Here is a 19,459-nt window from a genome sequence, read left to right as displayed (position 1 = left end):
TCTGCATATAAGTTAAATAAGCAGGGTGACAATATACAGCCTTGACATACTCCTTTTCCTATTTGGAACCAGTCTGTTGTTCCATGTCTAATTCTAACTGTGGCTTCCTGACCTGCATACAGATTTCTCACGAGGCAGATCAGGTGGTATGGTATTCCCATCTCTCTCAGAATTTTCCACAGTTTATTGTTATCCATACAGTCAAATGCTTTGGCATATAAATGTCAATAAAGCAGAAATAGATGTTTTTCTGGAACTCTCTTGCTTTTTCCATGATCCAGCGGATGCTGGCAATTTGATCTCTGGTTCTTCTGCCTTTTCTAAAACCAGCTTGAACATCAGGGAGTTCATGGTTCACATATTGCTGAAGCCTGGCTTGGAGAATTTTAAGCATTACTTTACTAGCATGTGAGATGAGTGCAATTGTGCGGTAGTTTGAGCATTCTTTGGCATTGCCTTTCTTTGGGATTGGAATGAAAACTGATCTTTTCCAGTCCTGTGGCCACTGCTGAGTTTTCCAGATTTGCTGGCATGTTGAGTGCAGCACTTTCACAGCATCATCTTTCAGGATTTGAAATAGCTCAACTGGAATGCCATCACCTCCACTAGCTTTGTTTGTAGTGATGCTTTCTAAGGCCCACTTGACTTCACATTCCAGGATGTCTGGCTCTAGATGAGTGATCACACCATCCTGATTATCCGGGTTGTAAGATCTTTTTTGTACAGTTCTTCTGTGTATTCTTGCCACCTCTTCTTAATATCTTCTGCTTCTGTTAGGTCCATACCATTTCTGTCCTTTATCGAGCCCATCTTTGCATGAAATATTCCCTTGGTGTCTAATTTTCTTGAAGAGATCTCTAGTCTTTCCCATTCTGTTGTTTTCCTCTATTTCTTTGCATTGATCGCTGAAGAAGGCTGTCTTATCTCTTCTTGCTATTCTTTGAACTTCTGCATTCAGATGCTTATATCTTTCCTTTTCTCCTTTTCTTTTTGCTTCTCTTCTTTTCACATGTGAATGTATAGATGGCTGCATAGCTCAAAATTTCATGATTATAAAAATGCATTTTAACCTTTGAAGAATAAGTTAGATAGCTATTAATACATATATGCAACAAGCTAGTCTTCATATGTTTAATTGTAAAACAGCATTTTATAACATCCTTATAATATTGTTGAGAATATATCCTAGTGTCCTTTTTCATAGTCTTTCTCTTTTCAGTTTTATGGAGCGCATTTTAAGTGGGTCATACGACATCCCAGGCCTTCCCTGGTGGCACAGAGGTATAGAATCTACCTGCCAATTCAGGAGATGCCAGTTCGATCCCTCTTTCAAAAAGATCCCCTGGAGAAGGAAATGGCAACCCACTTCAATATTCTTGTCTGGTAAACCCTATGTACAGAGAAGCCTGGCAGGCTATACAGTCCATGGAATCACAAAAGAGTCAGACACGACTTGGCAACTAAACAACAACTATCACCATATACTTATTCAAACACAACCACTCCAGGTCTGGACCAAGTATTTCTTCAGCTTTAAGTTCATCTCTCTCCATTCACGACTCTATGCTTCAAACTTAGCAAATAGCATAGAACTGTCTTGAGTGTACAATGATGTCTTACTTGTATCTCTGTCCATATAGTTCCTGACATTTGAAATGTTCTTCCTTCCCTCATTTGCCTACTCAACTCCTAGAATGAGATGCAGATCAATTCTCTTGGGAAATTTTCCTGCATCCTCTAAAGCAGAATTAGATGCTCCTCACTTTATTCTTCCTCAGACATTTTTACCTTCCTCCATTAAGATATGTGAATTCCATGAAGGCAGAAAATAGGATTTTCTATATCCCTAGGGTTTCTGAAGCATCTGAAATACTGTCAATGCTCAATAAACATTTACTGAAGTTAATACATGAATTGAATATAGGGAAAGCTTTACTGTGGTTTCTACTGGTACATTTAGAATACTACCCATTTTGACCTCATACCCTTTTTGTTTCTTACAGACTATTCTTTGTTTTCTATCATATCAGGAAAAAGATGGTGAGGGAAAGATCCACATAAATGATGAGTCCCAGTGTGCATGAATGTTCATATACATTAACAATTCCAAAGTTGGTGGGGACTCTTAACAACTCTCTTCTGTGGGGGAGAGATTACCGGGAGTGGAAAACCTGATTCTTTGACTTTCTATGGTTTCATGAGGCCTTCAGTCTAAGACGCTGTTATGTTTGAGACACAGGTATAATAGGAGTTCTTTGAGTCAAGGAGTAAAGCTGTCTGTCAAGCAACTGTCATTTCTTCTATAGATATTAAGCAGACAAAATAAATACTTTATTGTCACACCCAATTCTTTCTTGGGTGTGAGTTGTGGATCCATGTTTGACTTACATCTACTTCAACAGAATAAAATCATCTGAAACTAGAGTGCAATTTAACAACAACTGAAGGTCCATAATGCACCAGGACTATCACCACAGAAAAGATTTGGTCAAAAAGTACTGAAATAGTTTGTTAGTTTGAAACTATTTGAAGAAGAGAGATAGATACCAAATTTGAGATGATATATTAATAAAGAATATCTTTGTTTTAAGCTAGATCCTTCAATGTTAGATCATTTTAAGCTATTAGGTCTATGCACTATTTTTTTTTTCTATTTTACAAAAATAATACTAACATTAATCAAACATGTCAGTTGATTACAAAAGGATTCATTTCCAAAAAACAATCTTAGATTATACTGAACCAAATGACTTAGTCATTTCCCCCCACAGGTATCTAGCTAGCTAGTTAACTATCTCTAGAAGTCAACATATTCAAACAGCTGAAAGTTGAAATCCAATTTTCTTAGCAGGATTAGTTTATAATTATATCTGATAAATCAGTGTTGAAAAGTGTCTTTCTAATTAAGCAGAATTTTAAAAACTAAAACTTTGAAAAAATAAATATATATACTTATGTGTATATATATGTGTGTGTGTACCTATATGTACACATATGTATACCTATGTATTTGTGTGTATATACATATGTGTACACACATCTATATATATAATTAGAATAGTCTGTACAAAGTATACTATCCTAATTTCATGTAGGTGTCATTAATATATACAACAGTCTTGCAGAGGAATAATACACTTGTAGAAGATCTATTCTTTCTAAGAACTGTTCCTTTGTTTCAAAGAAGCATTCATTTGGCCCTGAAACCAACAAATGTTAAGGATCATAGCCTTTCACTGAACTAACTCAATTAATTAAGCTAAGCTCTTTGGAGGAAATGTTTACACTTAAGATAGATTTGTGACTATCTGATTACCTTAACACAAGCCAATACAAAGAAAAGAATATAGCAGGATCTACTCTTAAGTTGTGGGCTTCCCTTGTGCCTCAGTTGGTAAAGAATCTTCCTCCAGTCCGGGAGACCTGTGTTCCATCCCTGGGTTGGGAAGGTCCCCTGGAGAAGGGAAAGGCTACCCACTCCAGTATTCCGGCCTAGAGAATTCTATGGATTATATAGTCCATGGGTCGCAAAGAGTCAGACAGGACTGAGTGACTTTCACTTTCACTCTTAAGTTGTAGGAGCTTTAGTAATCAAAAGTGGTTTGAGCAGACAAACCCAGGTCCTTCTGGCTAATTCCAGTTTGCTTGTTTTCTAGCTCAACCAATGTTTTACATGACTGAGTATACACTGTGAAGTTTCCCTCCACATGTGTCAAGCCGACAGATACACTTTTCATAACACTGCTTGCAATTTTCACTCTTATCCATACCTCTGTTATCGGATTCTGCATGCTGAAATTCCATTCTGTATATAGCACGGTGAACTCATTTTAATTTAGAAAGAGACTGGTAGTACTTGTCAACAGGAACTTTTAAAATGGAAATAGAAGAAGATTCATTCATACAATTAAATGAAAGTAAAAACAACAAAATGTACCAAATACATTTGTTTTCTTTATCAAATCCACTAACTTCATTCTTTCTTTCCTTTCTTTGCAGTTGTTTTTTTGTTACTCACTAAGTCACGTCCGACTGTTTTGCAACCCACTGACTGTAGCCCACCAAGTTCCTCTGTCCATGGGATTTCCCAGGCAAGGATACTGGAGCAGGTTGCCATTTCCTTCTCCAGGGGATCTTCCCAACCCAGGGATCAAACTCGCATCTCCTCCTTTGGCAGTTAGATTCTTTACTACTGAGCTACCAGGGAAGCCCCTTTTGGCAGCTACAAACTATCCGTGTGCTGCTTGAAGTCCGTGCTATAATGACTAATGAAGTATCACAGTGAGATAAAATACTTCCTTTCTGGATAAATGAGAGAACAGAGTCATGAATTTGCATTAAGAATTAATTCCTAATTATTTTTATTATATTTATTAAATTTAATATTATCAAATCTATTAATTTTAATTAACTGGGCTAGATTAATTACTTTTTGGAATATTTAGAATATATGAGATTCACACAAGAAGTTTTAAGGATGACTAATTTTCCTATGGTGAATCATTATAGATAATAAGGTTTGCCATTTATTCTGGTCCATTCTGAGAAAGGCTCTAGTTTGTAAATCACATTCAGGATTTTTTGGCATCTTCTCATAAGAATTTAGTTCTATGAAGAGCAACATGAAAGAAAACTAAATAAAATTTTAAATATAAGTTGGTATCTAAATTAAATACATTAAAATAAATACATTAGAATTACTAGAATTTAAAATAAATAGATTAGGTTAGATTGTGGGTAGAGAAAAATGTAATTGCATATATAAGGAAATTTACATTCCAATTGGCAAGTAAAATAATTAAATGGAATTTTTAAATTTCTTCGTATGCATTATTTCAAGGAGTTAGATAATACTTAAGAAATCCTATTCTTCTTTTGATTCCTGATCAAACACACTAAATGAATATATTATACACTGAGAATCATGTAGGAACAGGTTTAGTATAGAAAGATCAGAAAAGAACAGTACATGTGTCTATGTATGCATACTTGTATGTCTGGGTAGGGAGCTTTTCAGATGTCAGAGTTTCATTCTCTAAATAGTTTTAATAGACTCTTTACACACTTTATCCCCTTGAATTTAAAAGGACATTGAAATGTTTACTGGAAACCAACCACAATCACTTTTCTTGGGCCACAGAAGATAGACTCCCTTTTCACAGTGACGGGAAGAGTTCTCAGATTCTTTTAATAGAGTAAGAGCAGGTAGGGCCACAGAGACTATCAGTCCCATGAGCATTTAAATAAACGACCATTTTGCACTGCAAACGTAATCTAACCAGGATTGTGAATAAAAAGAGGGTTTCTCTTCTTCACAGCTTCTTTAAATATTAACAAAAGGAATTACCTTAAGGACGGCAAATATTAAAAGTGTTTTGATACACCTCAGTTCATTTGGTCTCTGTTAGTTGAATTTGTTCACTTCTTTATACGATTGTGAGGAATTTGTGGAAATATCCTGTATTGAAGGGCTTCCCTGGTGTCTCAGGGGTAAAGAATCCACTTGCCAATGCAGCAATGTGGGTTTGATCCCTTGGTCAGGAATATCCCCTGGGGAAAGAAAGGGCAATCCACTCCAATATTCTTGCCTGGGAGATCCCACAGATGGAGGAGTCTGGTGGGCCAGAGTCCAAAGGGTTGCAAAGAGTTGGGGCCGCAAATTATTTGGCAACTAAGCAACAACATCTTGTATTGAGAGGCATCATACTGTATGTATATAATGTGTTTTCATTGTTCATGCAATCTAGATAGTGATATTACCACCCATATTAAATACTATGTAGGAAGACGTGAATTTTTTTAATACAATATGGTAATTTTGAACTTTCCTATTGTAAAATTTTTATAAGCACATTCCTACATACAGCTACACCCATATACAAAAGTCCATTTTTCTTTCTTTAAATGAAGCTAAATTATGGAAATTAAAACATCAGTGTTATAGAAAATCATTAATAATAGATATCTTTTTATTATCCTTACCAAGAAGAAATTGATTTTTCTAGGAAACCATTCAGAAAACAATTTAGTTGATAAAAAAGCATTCCCAAGACCAAACTATCAGCTCCAAATTGTTAAACTTTTCTCCTTATTAATTTTCACAAGGGTCACAAATATATTACAAGTGTACTCAGGATCTTTTATGAGGAAAAGGAAACATATCCATCTTTGAATCATATTTTGCTGCTGCTGCTGCTGCTGCTGCTAAGTCACTTCAGTCATGTCTGACTCTGTGCGACCCCATAGATGGCAGCCCACTAGGCTCCCCCATCCCTAGGATTCTCCAGGCAAGAACACTGGAGTGGGTTGCCATTTCCTTCTCCAACGCATGAGAGTGAAAAGTGAAAGTGAAGTTGCTTAGTCATGTCCAATTTTTTTGATCCCATGGACTGCAGCCCACCAGGCTCCTCCATCCATGGGATTCTCCAGGCAAGAGTACTGGAGTGGGGTGCCATTTCCTTCTCCAGAATATGTGCTCAGAATGCAACAAAAAGAAAGCGATGGAGATAGAAGTGATTTAGACAGAATTTTTCTACAAAGGAAAGCATTTCCAAAAATTAATGCAGTGTTTGAATTAATCTATTTCTTTACCTTATGTCTCTAGTAAGTGAAAAAGTCCTTAGACTTGATGTTAATTAGGTCCCTAATTAACCCTTGAGAAAACATCTCTTCATTGAGTGTGACTCAAAATCAGGAGGAAGGCTGTAGGTGGGAAAATACACTTAATTCTCATGGTATAATTTTGCCTACAATCGATCATCTTTTCTAAACACAAACCACATATATGATAAAGCTGGTGTTCCTTCTATCTGGTGATAGAATCCAGGGCACTTTACCTGAACAAGCAGACAAACATGTTCCTAATTTTCTTTCCTCAAGGCAGAAATATTTTGTTAAACCACTGACTCTGGAATCACAGTATCACTCAGTCATCTTGATCATACCATTCTATGTCATTGTGCAAGGCCACAGAAGTAGGACAAAATCCCTCTACTAAGGTAAATAACAGGTAGAGATCCAAATATACTTTCCCTTATTTCTAAGCCTACCACAGGTCATGCATTATTTAGGTATTTTAGAATACTTTATTTGGTTAAATTTAGAAATATTAAAAAGGCCAAAGTGGTACAATCAGTGCCCTACTGGCAAATTAAGAAATAAAAAAAAAAAAAAAACAAATATTGCCACTTGTGATAAAGATGTGAAACTTGAAACAGCTGGAAACTTGAATTAGAACAGGAAAAGATAGCAGTGTAAGCAACTATATCCTCTAAATTTCAATCTGAATTATATGGTACTTTTTCCAAGAATCAACATATATTTAATGCCATTTTATTTTTGTATTGATATTTTGTTTTAAGTTGATTCCTTGTTTTACTATTAACATATATTCATATATCCCTGTCTCTATTAAATCACAACTCTAGATTTTACTAGAGAACTCATTTATATTTTTATATGATCCATGTCATTGAAATATAATTAAGATATTCAAATTTGCACAATCACCTCTGAGGAAGTATTTGGCAATGTGACGATTTTCAGTCTTTAAAGAAGCTCACACATGTCTATCTGGAATTTTGTTTTAAATGTAATAAAAAAGTTGAATTAAAACTAAGGAGGACAGAATTAGGTTCTAGAAAACACAGTTTATTTCTGAAAAGAAAATTAAATTCTAACTTCTAATATCTTGTAATTCACTAATTTACCTTCTATTAACATCATCTTTAAAACTATACAATCATAAAAAGGAATATCTGTCACAGTCTTTAAATAAAAGTAAAATTTAAGAAGGAAAAAACCTAACAACATACTTGATCTATGCTTTCTCAACATTCTTTCCACTTTGAATTACCTTTCTAAACCAAGATTTACTCTTTTTCTAATGTATCTCTCCATCTCCAGTTTTGAGTCCAGATTATTTCAGTCCGAATGTGGGAAAATGGCAGCCAGTAAGCTCTGTCAGGTCTCCAGACAAGCTGTGTTAACCCTGTTCATTGCTCACCATGCAATGTTTAAAAAGCAGTAGCTAAGTATGAAGATTTTATGAACATAAAGAAGTGGAGCTCCTCCTGAAAAACAGGAACTTTTGGTGATGGAGGACCTTTCCAAAATGGCATTAATTTAGTGAGTCTGTCCAGATACCAGATATGCATCTCCAGGTTTCTACAGTTCTTTGTACTCCTTATAGTTTTACTGACTCCAACGTGAAGGACAGGTTGCTCTGACAGTTTCGGTAAACGTATTGTTACATTCAACATGCTAGAATATGAGTTAGAGACTTCTGATTCAGTGGGGTCTTTCTCCATTTCAAGTTGAAAACAGATTCACTTGACTGATAGCTTGATTCTGTTTCCACATCGGGATCCTTACCTTAATCCTCAACTTTTCCCTGTTTCTTTGTCTAACATTTTATCCCTGCTTCTCAAACCAATTAACTTTTTATAAGTTTTAAGATCTAGTTACACCCATCATGGACATACAGGTAAACCCTTGACCACTGAAGAATGTGGATTTGTAAAAAGAAGGAAAATTATAGAAAAGTAATAGTGTAACTTCATGGAGATAATATTAAGGGGACATTTCTCATGATACATTCATTCTATTAAAATATTTGGTTGCAGAGGTTTTACTTCAAATAATCTTAGTATAAGTAACAGTTCAGAGGGAACATGTTTTTATGTATGGTATCAATCTACTGTGACAAAGACTTCTCATTTGTCCTTTGCTCAAAAGCACTCCTTGCTGGTAAATACATGATTGTTTAAGAGCCCAACTTCAAAGTCTAAATTTGTGTGTGTGTGTTTTTTTTACTTTTAATAGCATTTTTCAAAAAAGCACAATAGTCACAGCTTTGAAATGCATATTGAATGTCTCTGGCAATAAAACTCATGCTTTCTCAATAACTGATAAATCTGGGGTTGAAAGACAAGACAAGTTAGAGGTTCTCTTTGAACTTTCAATAAAACTATGAAAAATTCAGTATTTCAGTTGCATTTTTCTGCAAATGGACTCACCACGGCAGTGTACTCCTTCATCATATCCATCTAAACAGTCCAGGATGCCATTGCACAGTTGGGATAAATGAATACATTTGTTGGCACCAAGGCAAGCAATGTGATTCCAGGGGCACTTGATTTCCACCTCCTCAGGACCTGGAAAAATTGTAGGAAGGAACACCATGATTTGGGTTAGCTCAAGTTTTTCAACTCCAAAACTATTAAGCACAATAAATTGTTAGCATAAATTTATAAAACAAAACAATGAAAAATCCTACCAGAGAGCAGTAGTGATTTCCAGAGACATCCAAATTAGCTTATGTATTAAAAAAATTAAATTTTAAAAGCTGCGTAGGAAATAAAAGGTGTATTTTTCTCAAATAATGCATTCAACCCATAAATATGCATGAATTGAAAATATAAGGGTTGATTTGACTGTTTGTTCTATCTCTTATCCTTAGATAAGTGGGAAAGATACTTAAACCATGTAAGATACCTCAAATGTGAAATTTATATAATGGCAACTTCTTGGAAGGGCTCTTTATAGAATTATATCAGGTAACATGAACAAAAAGGTTTCAGTGAAATTTAAATGAACTATGTCCACCTTAGAGTTATTTTATACTTTTAATCTTTATAAGTATGGAGAGCAGCTAGCTTTATACTTCTATGTGGAGTCTTTTGTTTTTAAAAAAGTCTTAAAACTGAGTAACTATCATGCAACAGAATTTTCTAAAGAGCAGATGAAAAGGGTGCATTCATTTAGTTTACCTGCTGCTGGTAACTGCACTTTATATAGTCATCCCTTGCGTTTTTAAAGATATACTTAACTCAGAACACCAAGATTTTTCTTCAAGCTCATCAATTACAAGTCTTTATCAAAGATTCACACTGTATATTGTTATATCCAATTTCAGGTTGCTAAAATTCCTATATATACTTGTTTTATAGGCATCCTCCAAATTTCCCATAATGATTTTTAATTTTGCCAAGCTCTCTCGAACCCAAAGTGCAGTCACAACCATAGGAATGTCGTTATGCATTAATCTGACACTGATTATTGCAATAACCCAGATTTTTCAGTCAAGACACACTTCTGATTTATAACATTTTGTCAATATCTATGGGACATTATTTAATCAATTTAACATTCATTTTCTCATCTGTAAATGGAACTACCAGCTGAGTCTACATGGTTGGGTTGCAAGGATCAATAGTCACTCATGGCAAAGCACTAAGCACTATGGGATATAGGCTCAGAGGAGGAATTCCATATGTGTTAATCATGTAAATAAACGCAATGTAGTCAAGATTCTTGTAGAGGAGAATCTAGAGCCAGATTCTTGAGTCCAGTTTCTGGTTCTATTAGTTGAGTAACTTGGGTAAGCTATATTTTGTATTTTGCCAGGTTGTTACAAGAAGTATATGAAAAGTTTTTAGTATTTTTCCTGGCAAGTACTAAATAAGTGATAGATATTGATGTAGTTAATAATGTTCTAAGAAGGTGAGTTGCCTTTTGGTAAACACATATCTTATAACTTTCTTTACTGTTTCAAGGCCCTAAAGAAAAAAAAAAAAAGCTCAAAAATATGTTTTACTTTATTTCAGTTCAGTTCAGTCACTCAGTCATGTCTGACTCTGCGACCCCATGAATTGCAGCATGCCAGGCTTCCCTGTCCATCACCAACTCCCGGAGTTCACTCAAACTCATGTCCATCGAGTTGGTGACGCCATCCAGCCATCTCATCCTCTGTCATCCCCTTCTCCTCCTGCCCCCGTTCCCTCCCAGCATCAGGGTCTTTTCCAGTGAGTCAACTCTTCTCATGAGGTGGCCAAAGTACTGGAGCTTCAGCTTTAGCATCAGTCCTTCCAATGAACAACCAAGACTGATCCTCTTTAGGATGGACTGGTTGGACCTCCTTGCAGTCCAAGGGACTCTCAAGAATCTTCTCCAACCCCACAGTTCAAAAGCATCAATCCTTCGGCGCTCAGCTTTCTTTACAGTCCAACTCTCACATCCATATATGACCACTGGGAAAACCATAACCTTGACTAGATGGACCTTTGTTGGCAAAGTAATGTTTCTGTTTTTCAATATGCTATCTAGGTTGGTCATAACTTTTCTTCCAATGAGTAAGTGTTTTTTAATTTCATGGCTGCAGTCACCATCTGCAGTGATTTTGGAGCCCCCAAAAATAAAGTCTGACACTGTTTCCACTATTTTCCCATGTATTTCCCATGAAGTGATGGGACCAGATGCCATGATCTTAGTTTTCTGAATGTTGAGCTTTAAGCCAAATTTTTCACTCTCCTCTTTTACTTTCATCAAGAGGCTTTATTTAGTGAGGCAGAATAATGACAATAATGAAAAGGCCAATCTAATATCTCTAGGATGTATAAAAATTATAAGAATTGCAGAAGATTGTTATATACTAGCACTAGAAAACTAGGAAAAAAAGAAAGTACACATATTATGTAAGCAAAAACAATAGAAAGCTGGAGAAAAGAAAGCTGGAGTTGCCAAAAGTAATATAGGTTTTTTGAAATGCCTTATCAAATACGAATTCTAGGTATATGTGATTTTTGTTTGATGCTAAAACAGCTTTCAACCATTTGTGTTTGGCAGATGTAAACAAATTTTTCTGATGTAGTTTCACTAGCTGAAATGTTGCTACTAATAGATTCCCTGTATTCTTCATGTATATTATACAGTTACCACTATACAAAGGTATTAGTTCTGTCAAATACAAATGTACAACTCATTTTACTGAAACATATCTCTGTAACTTGAGTATCAATATTTTAAAAATATACTTCTCCGTATATATGTATATATGTATACACACAAATTTTAAAAAATATATATATATACACATATTTAAATCCAAATTATAGGAACTAAAGCAAGGGAAACTCTTTTCACTGAGGTTTTCTACCTACTGAATCTTATATTTGAAGATAACATAAATGCATTTTTAAAATAAAAATTTTAAATATAAATCATTTTTATAATTTATAAACTAATAAAATTTTGAAAAGCTATGACCAGTAGTCATAAGACAGCTTCCTTTTTTTAAATTAATAAGCTGATTCTTAAAATTTGAAAAAATGCATCCTTGCATAAATGTCAAAGTAGTGTTTGGGACAGTTATATTTAGATTTCTGTAAAAATTTCAAAAATAACCCTACCAAAGAATACTTTATAAACCAGGAGACTAAAAATCTTGAGTTAAAAACCAAAAATTACTAGGTAGTTCTAAAAAAGCAAGATTTTTCTAAAAGCAACACGTTTGTTTTCTGAAATACATGTGAGTTTTCAATTTTAAGATTGTCAAATAACTAATGAACATGACAAAAAGTGAAATGCATATCTGATATCAAGAAGAAAGGCTCAGCTATTTACAAATTTTGAGAAAATAAGAAAAAATGTCTGGATTTCTCAAAAGGAATACATAGAACTATTAAATTCTTCCTACCAATAACATGTAAAGACAAAAGAGAATTTTTTAGAAAAATGAAAGAGTTAATTGATTTTTCATTAATGGATTATAATTGCTTTCCTCATCTTTGATATGCTCTTGTCTTGGTTCCCATCGATGCTCAGTAACTGGTAAGACAACTGCAAGATGGACTGGACTTTCATCAATTCTCCCCAAATTTTCATACCAAAACATATTAAGACATAGAAAAATTACAAATTACACTGAAGTAAAGAGCAGAAACTATTCATAGAATAATTATAGAGGTTGCCCCAGACGTTGAGGATTACCCTCAAAATTGAGGGAATCAATATCTTAAACCTCTTTGACCAGCTCTGGTATACTTCAGTTGGAAAACTGCTACAACCAGAATGTTGTTGCAGTCTTTCTTGAAAATGTAGTTGAGATGGGGCGGTTTGAAAAATAGCAATGCTTGCCTCAAATTCTCAACTGAAACCAGGCCATATGGGTATACAGTGCAGGTGCTCTGGGGAATAATCTATCTTGATTCCCAATGAACATTTAAGAAGTATTGCTGTGTGTATCCCCTGAGGCTCCTTTAGTCCAACCTAACATTAGAAAACTCACCCTGATCACTACTTCTCCCTATATACCTGTGTGACAAGAAGCAGCATGGAAGCTGTATGGACTTCCCAGAATATGTCAATGTTAACATTAAATAATTCATTTCATGAGGACTTTCGGGCACTCAGAACTTTTCACAACCAGCAATTATAATCTGGACATAGCAAAGAGGGTCAGCAGCTATCAAATACACCCAGAATTATCTCTTTAATTGCTAATTATGAGGATTGTCGGGGATAAAAGAGAGGCGCTATGATAACAGGGCAGCACATGAGAAATCCCAAAATAGCACAGACTCTTAAAATTTTAACAAGGATGGGAGTCCTGGTGAGAGAATCACTTCACTTGTCAGTAATTCACATTTAGAAAACATTCCCAGTCCTTCAAATCTAATTTTAGGTAACCAGAGCAATATGGCAGAATTTTAAATACAGTAATTAAATATAAGACAGAAAAACCCTATTATAAGTAGGATTTAAAATATACAACACAGAAGAATAGTATCCATATCTTAAATTTTTATAAGCTTTACCCAACTAGCTGAAATAGCTTTCATTTTTTTTAACTGAACCTCATTTTACAAATAAACCTTCTAGTATAAAGCAAGACAGCATGATTCATCTGCATGTTCTTGAATGTTAAAATTATTTTTAAACATAAACATCTACTCTGTTCAGAAAAAAAAGTGATAATGGAAGACATAAATCTCATCAAATGTCCTTTCTTACTAATAACTGAGATGGTGCATTTTATGAAGGAGTGGAGGTTTTTCTTTTATAATGACAGATACGGTTAAATATCTGCTCTTGCCACTACATCATCACTTCTTAGCAGGATCTGTATCAATTCTTCCTCTAAAGTTTAATCTTCCCAGGCTTTTCTGGTGGCTCAGACAGTAGAATCGGCCTGAATGCAGAAGACCTGGGTTCAACCCCTTTGTTAGGACGATCTCCTGGAGCAGAGAATGGCAACCCATTCCAGTGTTTCTACCTGGAGAATTTCATGGACAGAGGAGCCTGGTGGGCTACTGTCCATGGGCTCACAAAGAGTCGGACACAACTGAGTGGCTAACACACACACACACCTTACACTATGTTACCTTACACTTAGGGGGTTTTGTCCTATCAATACTTGCTGTTTTGTTTAATTGTATTTCCTATGTCTATCTTTCAATAGTTCTAACTTTTGTCTGGAATCTCATTCAGTTTATTTTAAACCTACCCTCAAGAATAAATTTGCTTTTTCTGCCTGAATGTTCCTTGAGGTGATATATATGTATTTCGACTGTTAAACTGCACCTGCTGCATTCCCTCTCACTCCAGCCTCTGCTTCCAACCCTGCTGAGCTTCTCCCAGGTCCTCCTGATGGTCCCACTAACAGCAAAGCCAGAGGCATACAGCATCCTTCAAAAGCTGAGCAGATTTCTGCTCTCTTAGCCATACTTTCCTCCATTATTGTTCATGCACTGAAAACTCTTGTCACACTACTGGTATTTATACCATTCCATGAACATACCTAGATGCATTTCATAGATGCTCTTTTATAAACTTCTCTTTCTCTCCAGTAAAGGAATATTTAGTTCCCTTAACATTTAGTATACTGCCTGATACAGAATAAACAAAGTTCAATATTTAGTTGGTGAATGAAGTTTCTAGCAATTGAACTTTCTTTAATATGCTAGAAGTTACCTTTTTTAAATCATCAGTGCATTCTCAGAATTGATTTCACAAAACAAAACAAATTTCACCCAAAGACTTTTCTCAAGCTCTTGATATTTATAATTACTGACCACATGAAATCGAAACTCCTTGGCCTGATTTCATGTTCTGGTTGAAACTAAATTATTTACAATTAATCACCATTACATTATATACAGTTATTTTCAGTACTTATACTCTATACAGTCAACTCATTGGAAAAGTCCCTATGCTGGGAAAAACTGAGGGCAGAAGGAGAAGGAGGTGTCAGAGGATGAGACGGCTGGATGGCATCACTGGTGCAATGGACAAGAACTTGGGCAAACTCCAGGAGATGGTGAGAAACAGGAAGGGTGGGCATGCTGTAGTCCATGGGGTCACAAAAAGTCGGATGCAACTGGATGAATGAATAACAACATACCCCATTGATTCTTTTTATCATTCAACTCCCTAAAATACACCAAATTTTTCCCACCTATAAATTTTTTGATATATAATATAATCATGTGAAAACCATCTCTTTTTCACCCACCCAGTAAAATCCTTCAAGATCTGGCCTCTCTATCAAGTTTCTTCTGTGAATAAAAATAGGAAATAGTGGAAAGATTAGGTGGTTTAGAGACAAAAACCTTGAATTAGAATTTTTATCTGCCATGTATTAGTTGCCTTATTGCCAAATTCAGATTTAGATTGAAGAAAGTAGGGAAAATCACTAGATGATTCAAAGAAAGAAAGTGAAGTCACTCAGTCGTGTCCGACTCTTTCCGACCCCATGGATAGTAGCCTGCACCAAGCTCCTCCATCCATGGGATTTTCAAGGCATGAAGTACTGGAGTGGGTTGCCATTTACTTCTTCAGGGAATCTTCCCAACCCAGGGATCGAACCCAGGTCTCTCACATTGTAGACAGATGCTTTACCATCTGAGCCACCAGGGAAGTCCATTCAGGTACAACCTAAATCAAATCCCTTACAATTATACAGTGGAAGTGAGAAATAGATTTAAGGGACTAGCTCTGATAGACAAAGTGCCTGATGAACTATGGACTGAGGTTCCTGATATTGTACAGGAGACAGGGATCAAGACCATCCCCAAGAAAATGAAATGCAAAAAAGTGAAATGTCTGTCTCAGGAGGCCTTACAAATATCTGTGAAAAGAAGAGAAGCAAAAAGCACAGAAAAGATATAGCTATTTGAATGCAGAGTTGCAAAGAATAGCAAGGAGAGATAAGAAAGCCTTCTTCAGTGATTGATGCAAAGAAACAGAGGAAAACAACAGAATGGGAAAGACTAGAGATCTCTTCAAGAAAATTAGAGACACCAAGGGAACATTTCATGCAAAGATGGGCTCAATAAAGGACAGAGATGGTATGAACCTAACAAACAGAAGATATTAAGAAGAGCTGGCAAGAATACACAGAAGAACTGTACAAAAAAGATCTTCAAGACCAAGATAATCATGATGGTATGATCACTCACCTAGAGCCAGACATCCTGGAATGTGAAGTCAAGTGGGTCTTAGGAAACATCACTATGAATGAAGCTAGTGGAGGTGATAGAATTCCAGTTGAGCTATTTCAAATCCTGAAAGATGATGCTGTGAAAGTGCTACACTCAACATGCCAGCAAATCTGGAAAACTCAGCAATGGCCAAAGGACTGGAAAAGGTCAGTTTTCATTCGAATCCCAAAGAAAGGCAATGCCAAAGAATGCTCAAACTACTGCACAATTGCATTCATCTCACACGCTAGTAAAGTAATGCTCAAAATTCTCCAAGCCAGGCTTCAACAGTACATGAATCATGAACTTCCAGATGTTCAAGCTGGTTATAGAAAAGGCAGAGGAACCAGAGATCAAATTGCCAGCATCCGCTGGATCATGGAAAAAGCAAGAGAGTTCCAGAAAAACATCTATTTCTGCTTTATTGACTATGCCAAAGCCTTTGACTGTGTGGATCACAATAAACTGTGCAAAAATTCTAAGAGAGATGGGAGTACCAGACCACCCGTCTGCCTCCTGAGAAATATGTATGCAGGTCAGGAAGCAACAGTTAAAACTGGACGTGGAACAACAGACTGGTTCCAAATAGGAAAAGGAGTAGGTCAAGGCTGTATATTGTTACCCTGCTTATTTAACTTCTATGCAGAGTACATCATAAGAAATGCCGGGCTGGAAGAAGCACAAGCTGGAATCAAGACTGCTGGGAGAAATATCAATAACTTCAGATATGAAGATGACACTACCCTTATGGCAAAAAATGATGAAGAGGCTCTTGCCTCTTGATGAAAGTGAAAGAGGAGAGTGAAAAAGTTGGCTTAAAGCTCAACATTCAGAAAACTAAGATCATGAGATCCAGTCCTATCACTTCATGGGAAACAGATGGGGAAATAGTTGAAACAGTGGCAGACTTTATTTTCTTCAGCTCCAAAATCACTGCAGATGGTGACTGCAGCCATGAAATTAAAAGATGCTTACTCCTTGGAAAGAAAATTATGACCAACCTAGACAGCATATTAAAAAGCAGAGACATTACTTTTTCAACATAGGTCCATCTAATCAAGTCTATGGTTTTTCCAGTGGTCATGTATGGATGTGAGATTTGGACTATAAAGAAAGCTGAGTGCCAAAGAATTTATGTTTTTGAACTGTGGCATTGCAGAGTCCTTTGAACTGCAAGGAGATCCAACCAGTCCATTCTAAAAGAGATCAGTGCTGAGTGTTCATTGGTAGTGTTCAACTGATGCTGAAGCTGAAACTCCAATACTTTGGCCACCTAATGTGAAGAGCTGACTCATCTGAAAAGAACTTCATGCTGTGAAAGATTGAAGGCCGGAGGAGAAGGATACAGCAGAGCATGAGATGGTTGGATAACATCACTGACTCAATGGACATGAGTTTGAGTACACTCCAGGAGTTGTTGATGGACAGACAGGGAGACCTGGCATGCTGCAGTTCATGGGGTCACAAAGAGTCGGACAACACTAAGAGACTGAACTGACGTGAACTGAGGTAGTTAACCTCACTGAAATTCTATTTTTGCATTTGAAAAACATGAGTAATATTAGTGCCTATATCCCATGATTTTCATAAGGATCACATGATCATAATTTGAAGAATTATTTGAAACTCAAGTTCTATTAAAGTCTAGTATTGATTAAAACACAAAACACAGAGGAACATAAGAATCATTTCTATTGATAGGCACCCTTACAATATTTGACCCTTGAATATTGAATCCTGTGAAGATATTTTATTTCTAAAAATTAAGACCCCATCACTTCTAAGATTTTGTGACAACTGCCTTAAATATGGAAGCTTTCAAACTAGTCTACAAACCTATGATGGGAGGGAGGTGGGAGGGGAGTTCATGTTTAGGAATGCATGTACACCCATGGTGGATTCATGTCAATGTATGGCAAAACCAATACAGTATTGTAAAGTAAAATAAAGTAAAAATAAAAATTAAAAAAAATCACCAATGGAATAGAATAGACAGCCCAGAAATGAACCCGCAACTATATGGACAATCAATATATGACAAAGAGGCAAAAATATACATGAGATAAAGACAGCTTCTATGACAGTGTTAGGAAAAACCAGGCAGTTACATACAGAAGAATCAGCCTAGTCTACTTTCTCACACCTTGCATGCAAATAAATTCAAAAGGGATCAAAGACCTAAATGTAAGGCCTGAAACCATAAAACTTCTAAAAGAAAACATAGGCTGTATGCTTTCTCACATCAGCCTTTAGCAATATATTTTTTTGAACATGTCCCCTCAAGCAAGGAGGAAAAAAATAAACAAATGTACCACATCAACCTAAAACCTTTTGTATAGTAAAGGAAACTAACAACAAAACAGACCACCTACAAAATGGGAGGAAATATTTGCAAAATATATCTCTAATAAGGAATTAATATCCAAAATATAAAATGAGCTCATGCAACTCAACATCAGAAAAACAAACCATCTTGTTAAAAAATGGACAAAAGTTTTGAATAGACAGTTTTTCAAGGAAAACATACTGATGGTCAAAAGGCACATGAAAAGATGCTCAACTTCACTATTCAGAAAAATTCAAATCAAAACCACAGTACAATGTTACCTCATACCTGTGAGAAGGACCAGAGCTTTAAAAAAAAAAAAAAAACTAACAATAAATGTTGGCAAAGATGTGGAGAAAAGAGAACCCTCAGATATGGTACATATACAACGGAATGTTAGCCATCAAAAGAATGAAATTATGCCATTTGAATTAACATGGTTGGACCTACAGATTAAGTGAAGTAAATCAGACAGAGAAAGACAAATGTCACATTATCACTGTACATCAGTCAGTTCAGTCGCTCAGTCGTGTCTGACTCTTTGGAATCTAAAAAAAAAATTATACAAATGAGCTTAATTTACAAAATTGAAACAGACTCACTGACTGAAAACAAACTTATGGTTACCAAAGGGGAAACATGGCAGGGAGGGATAAATCAGGAGTTTGAGACTAACAAATTTATACTACTATATATAAAGGGTCTACTGTATATATATATATAAGGACCTACTGTATAGTACAGAGAATTCTAATCAGTATAAATAGTAACATATAAGGGAAAGGAATCTGAAAAAGAATGGATATATGTAAATGGATGCATATGTAAAAATGAATCACTTTGCTGTCTATCAGAAACTAACACAACACTGTAA

General features: G+C 35.7%; 1 protein-coding gene across 1 annotated transcript in view; it reads right to left on the bottom strand.

The window, feature by feature from the left end:
- Nucleotides 1-19,459, bottom strand: part of LRP1B (LDL receptor related protein 1B) — a 2,196,232-nt gene that overhangs the window by 1,437,057 nt on the left and 739,716 nt on the right. The window contains exon 3 of the mRNA XM_060411151.1: nucleotides 9,018-9,155. Coding sequence (XP_060267134.1) covers nucleotides 9,018-9,155 — 138 coding nt within the window. The remainder of the gene's footprint in view (nucleotides 1-9,017; nucleotides 9,156-19,459) is intronic.

This window comes from Ovis aries, chromosome 2 (assembly GCF_016772045.2).
Source record: "Ovis aries strain OAR_USU_Benz2616 breed Rambouillet chromosome 2, ARS-UI_Ramb_v3.0, whole genome shotgun sequence".
NCBI classification, from domain to species: domain Eukaryota; kingdom Metazoa; phylum Chordata; class Mammalia; order Artiodactyla; family Bovidae; genus Ovis; species Ovis aries.
Note: the sequence above shows the minus strand (reverse complement) of the source record. Positions and strands in the feature narration are given on the sequence as shown.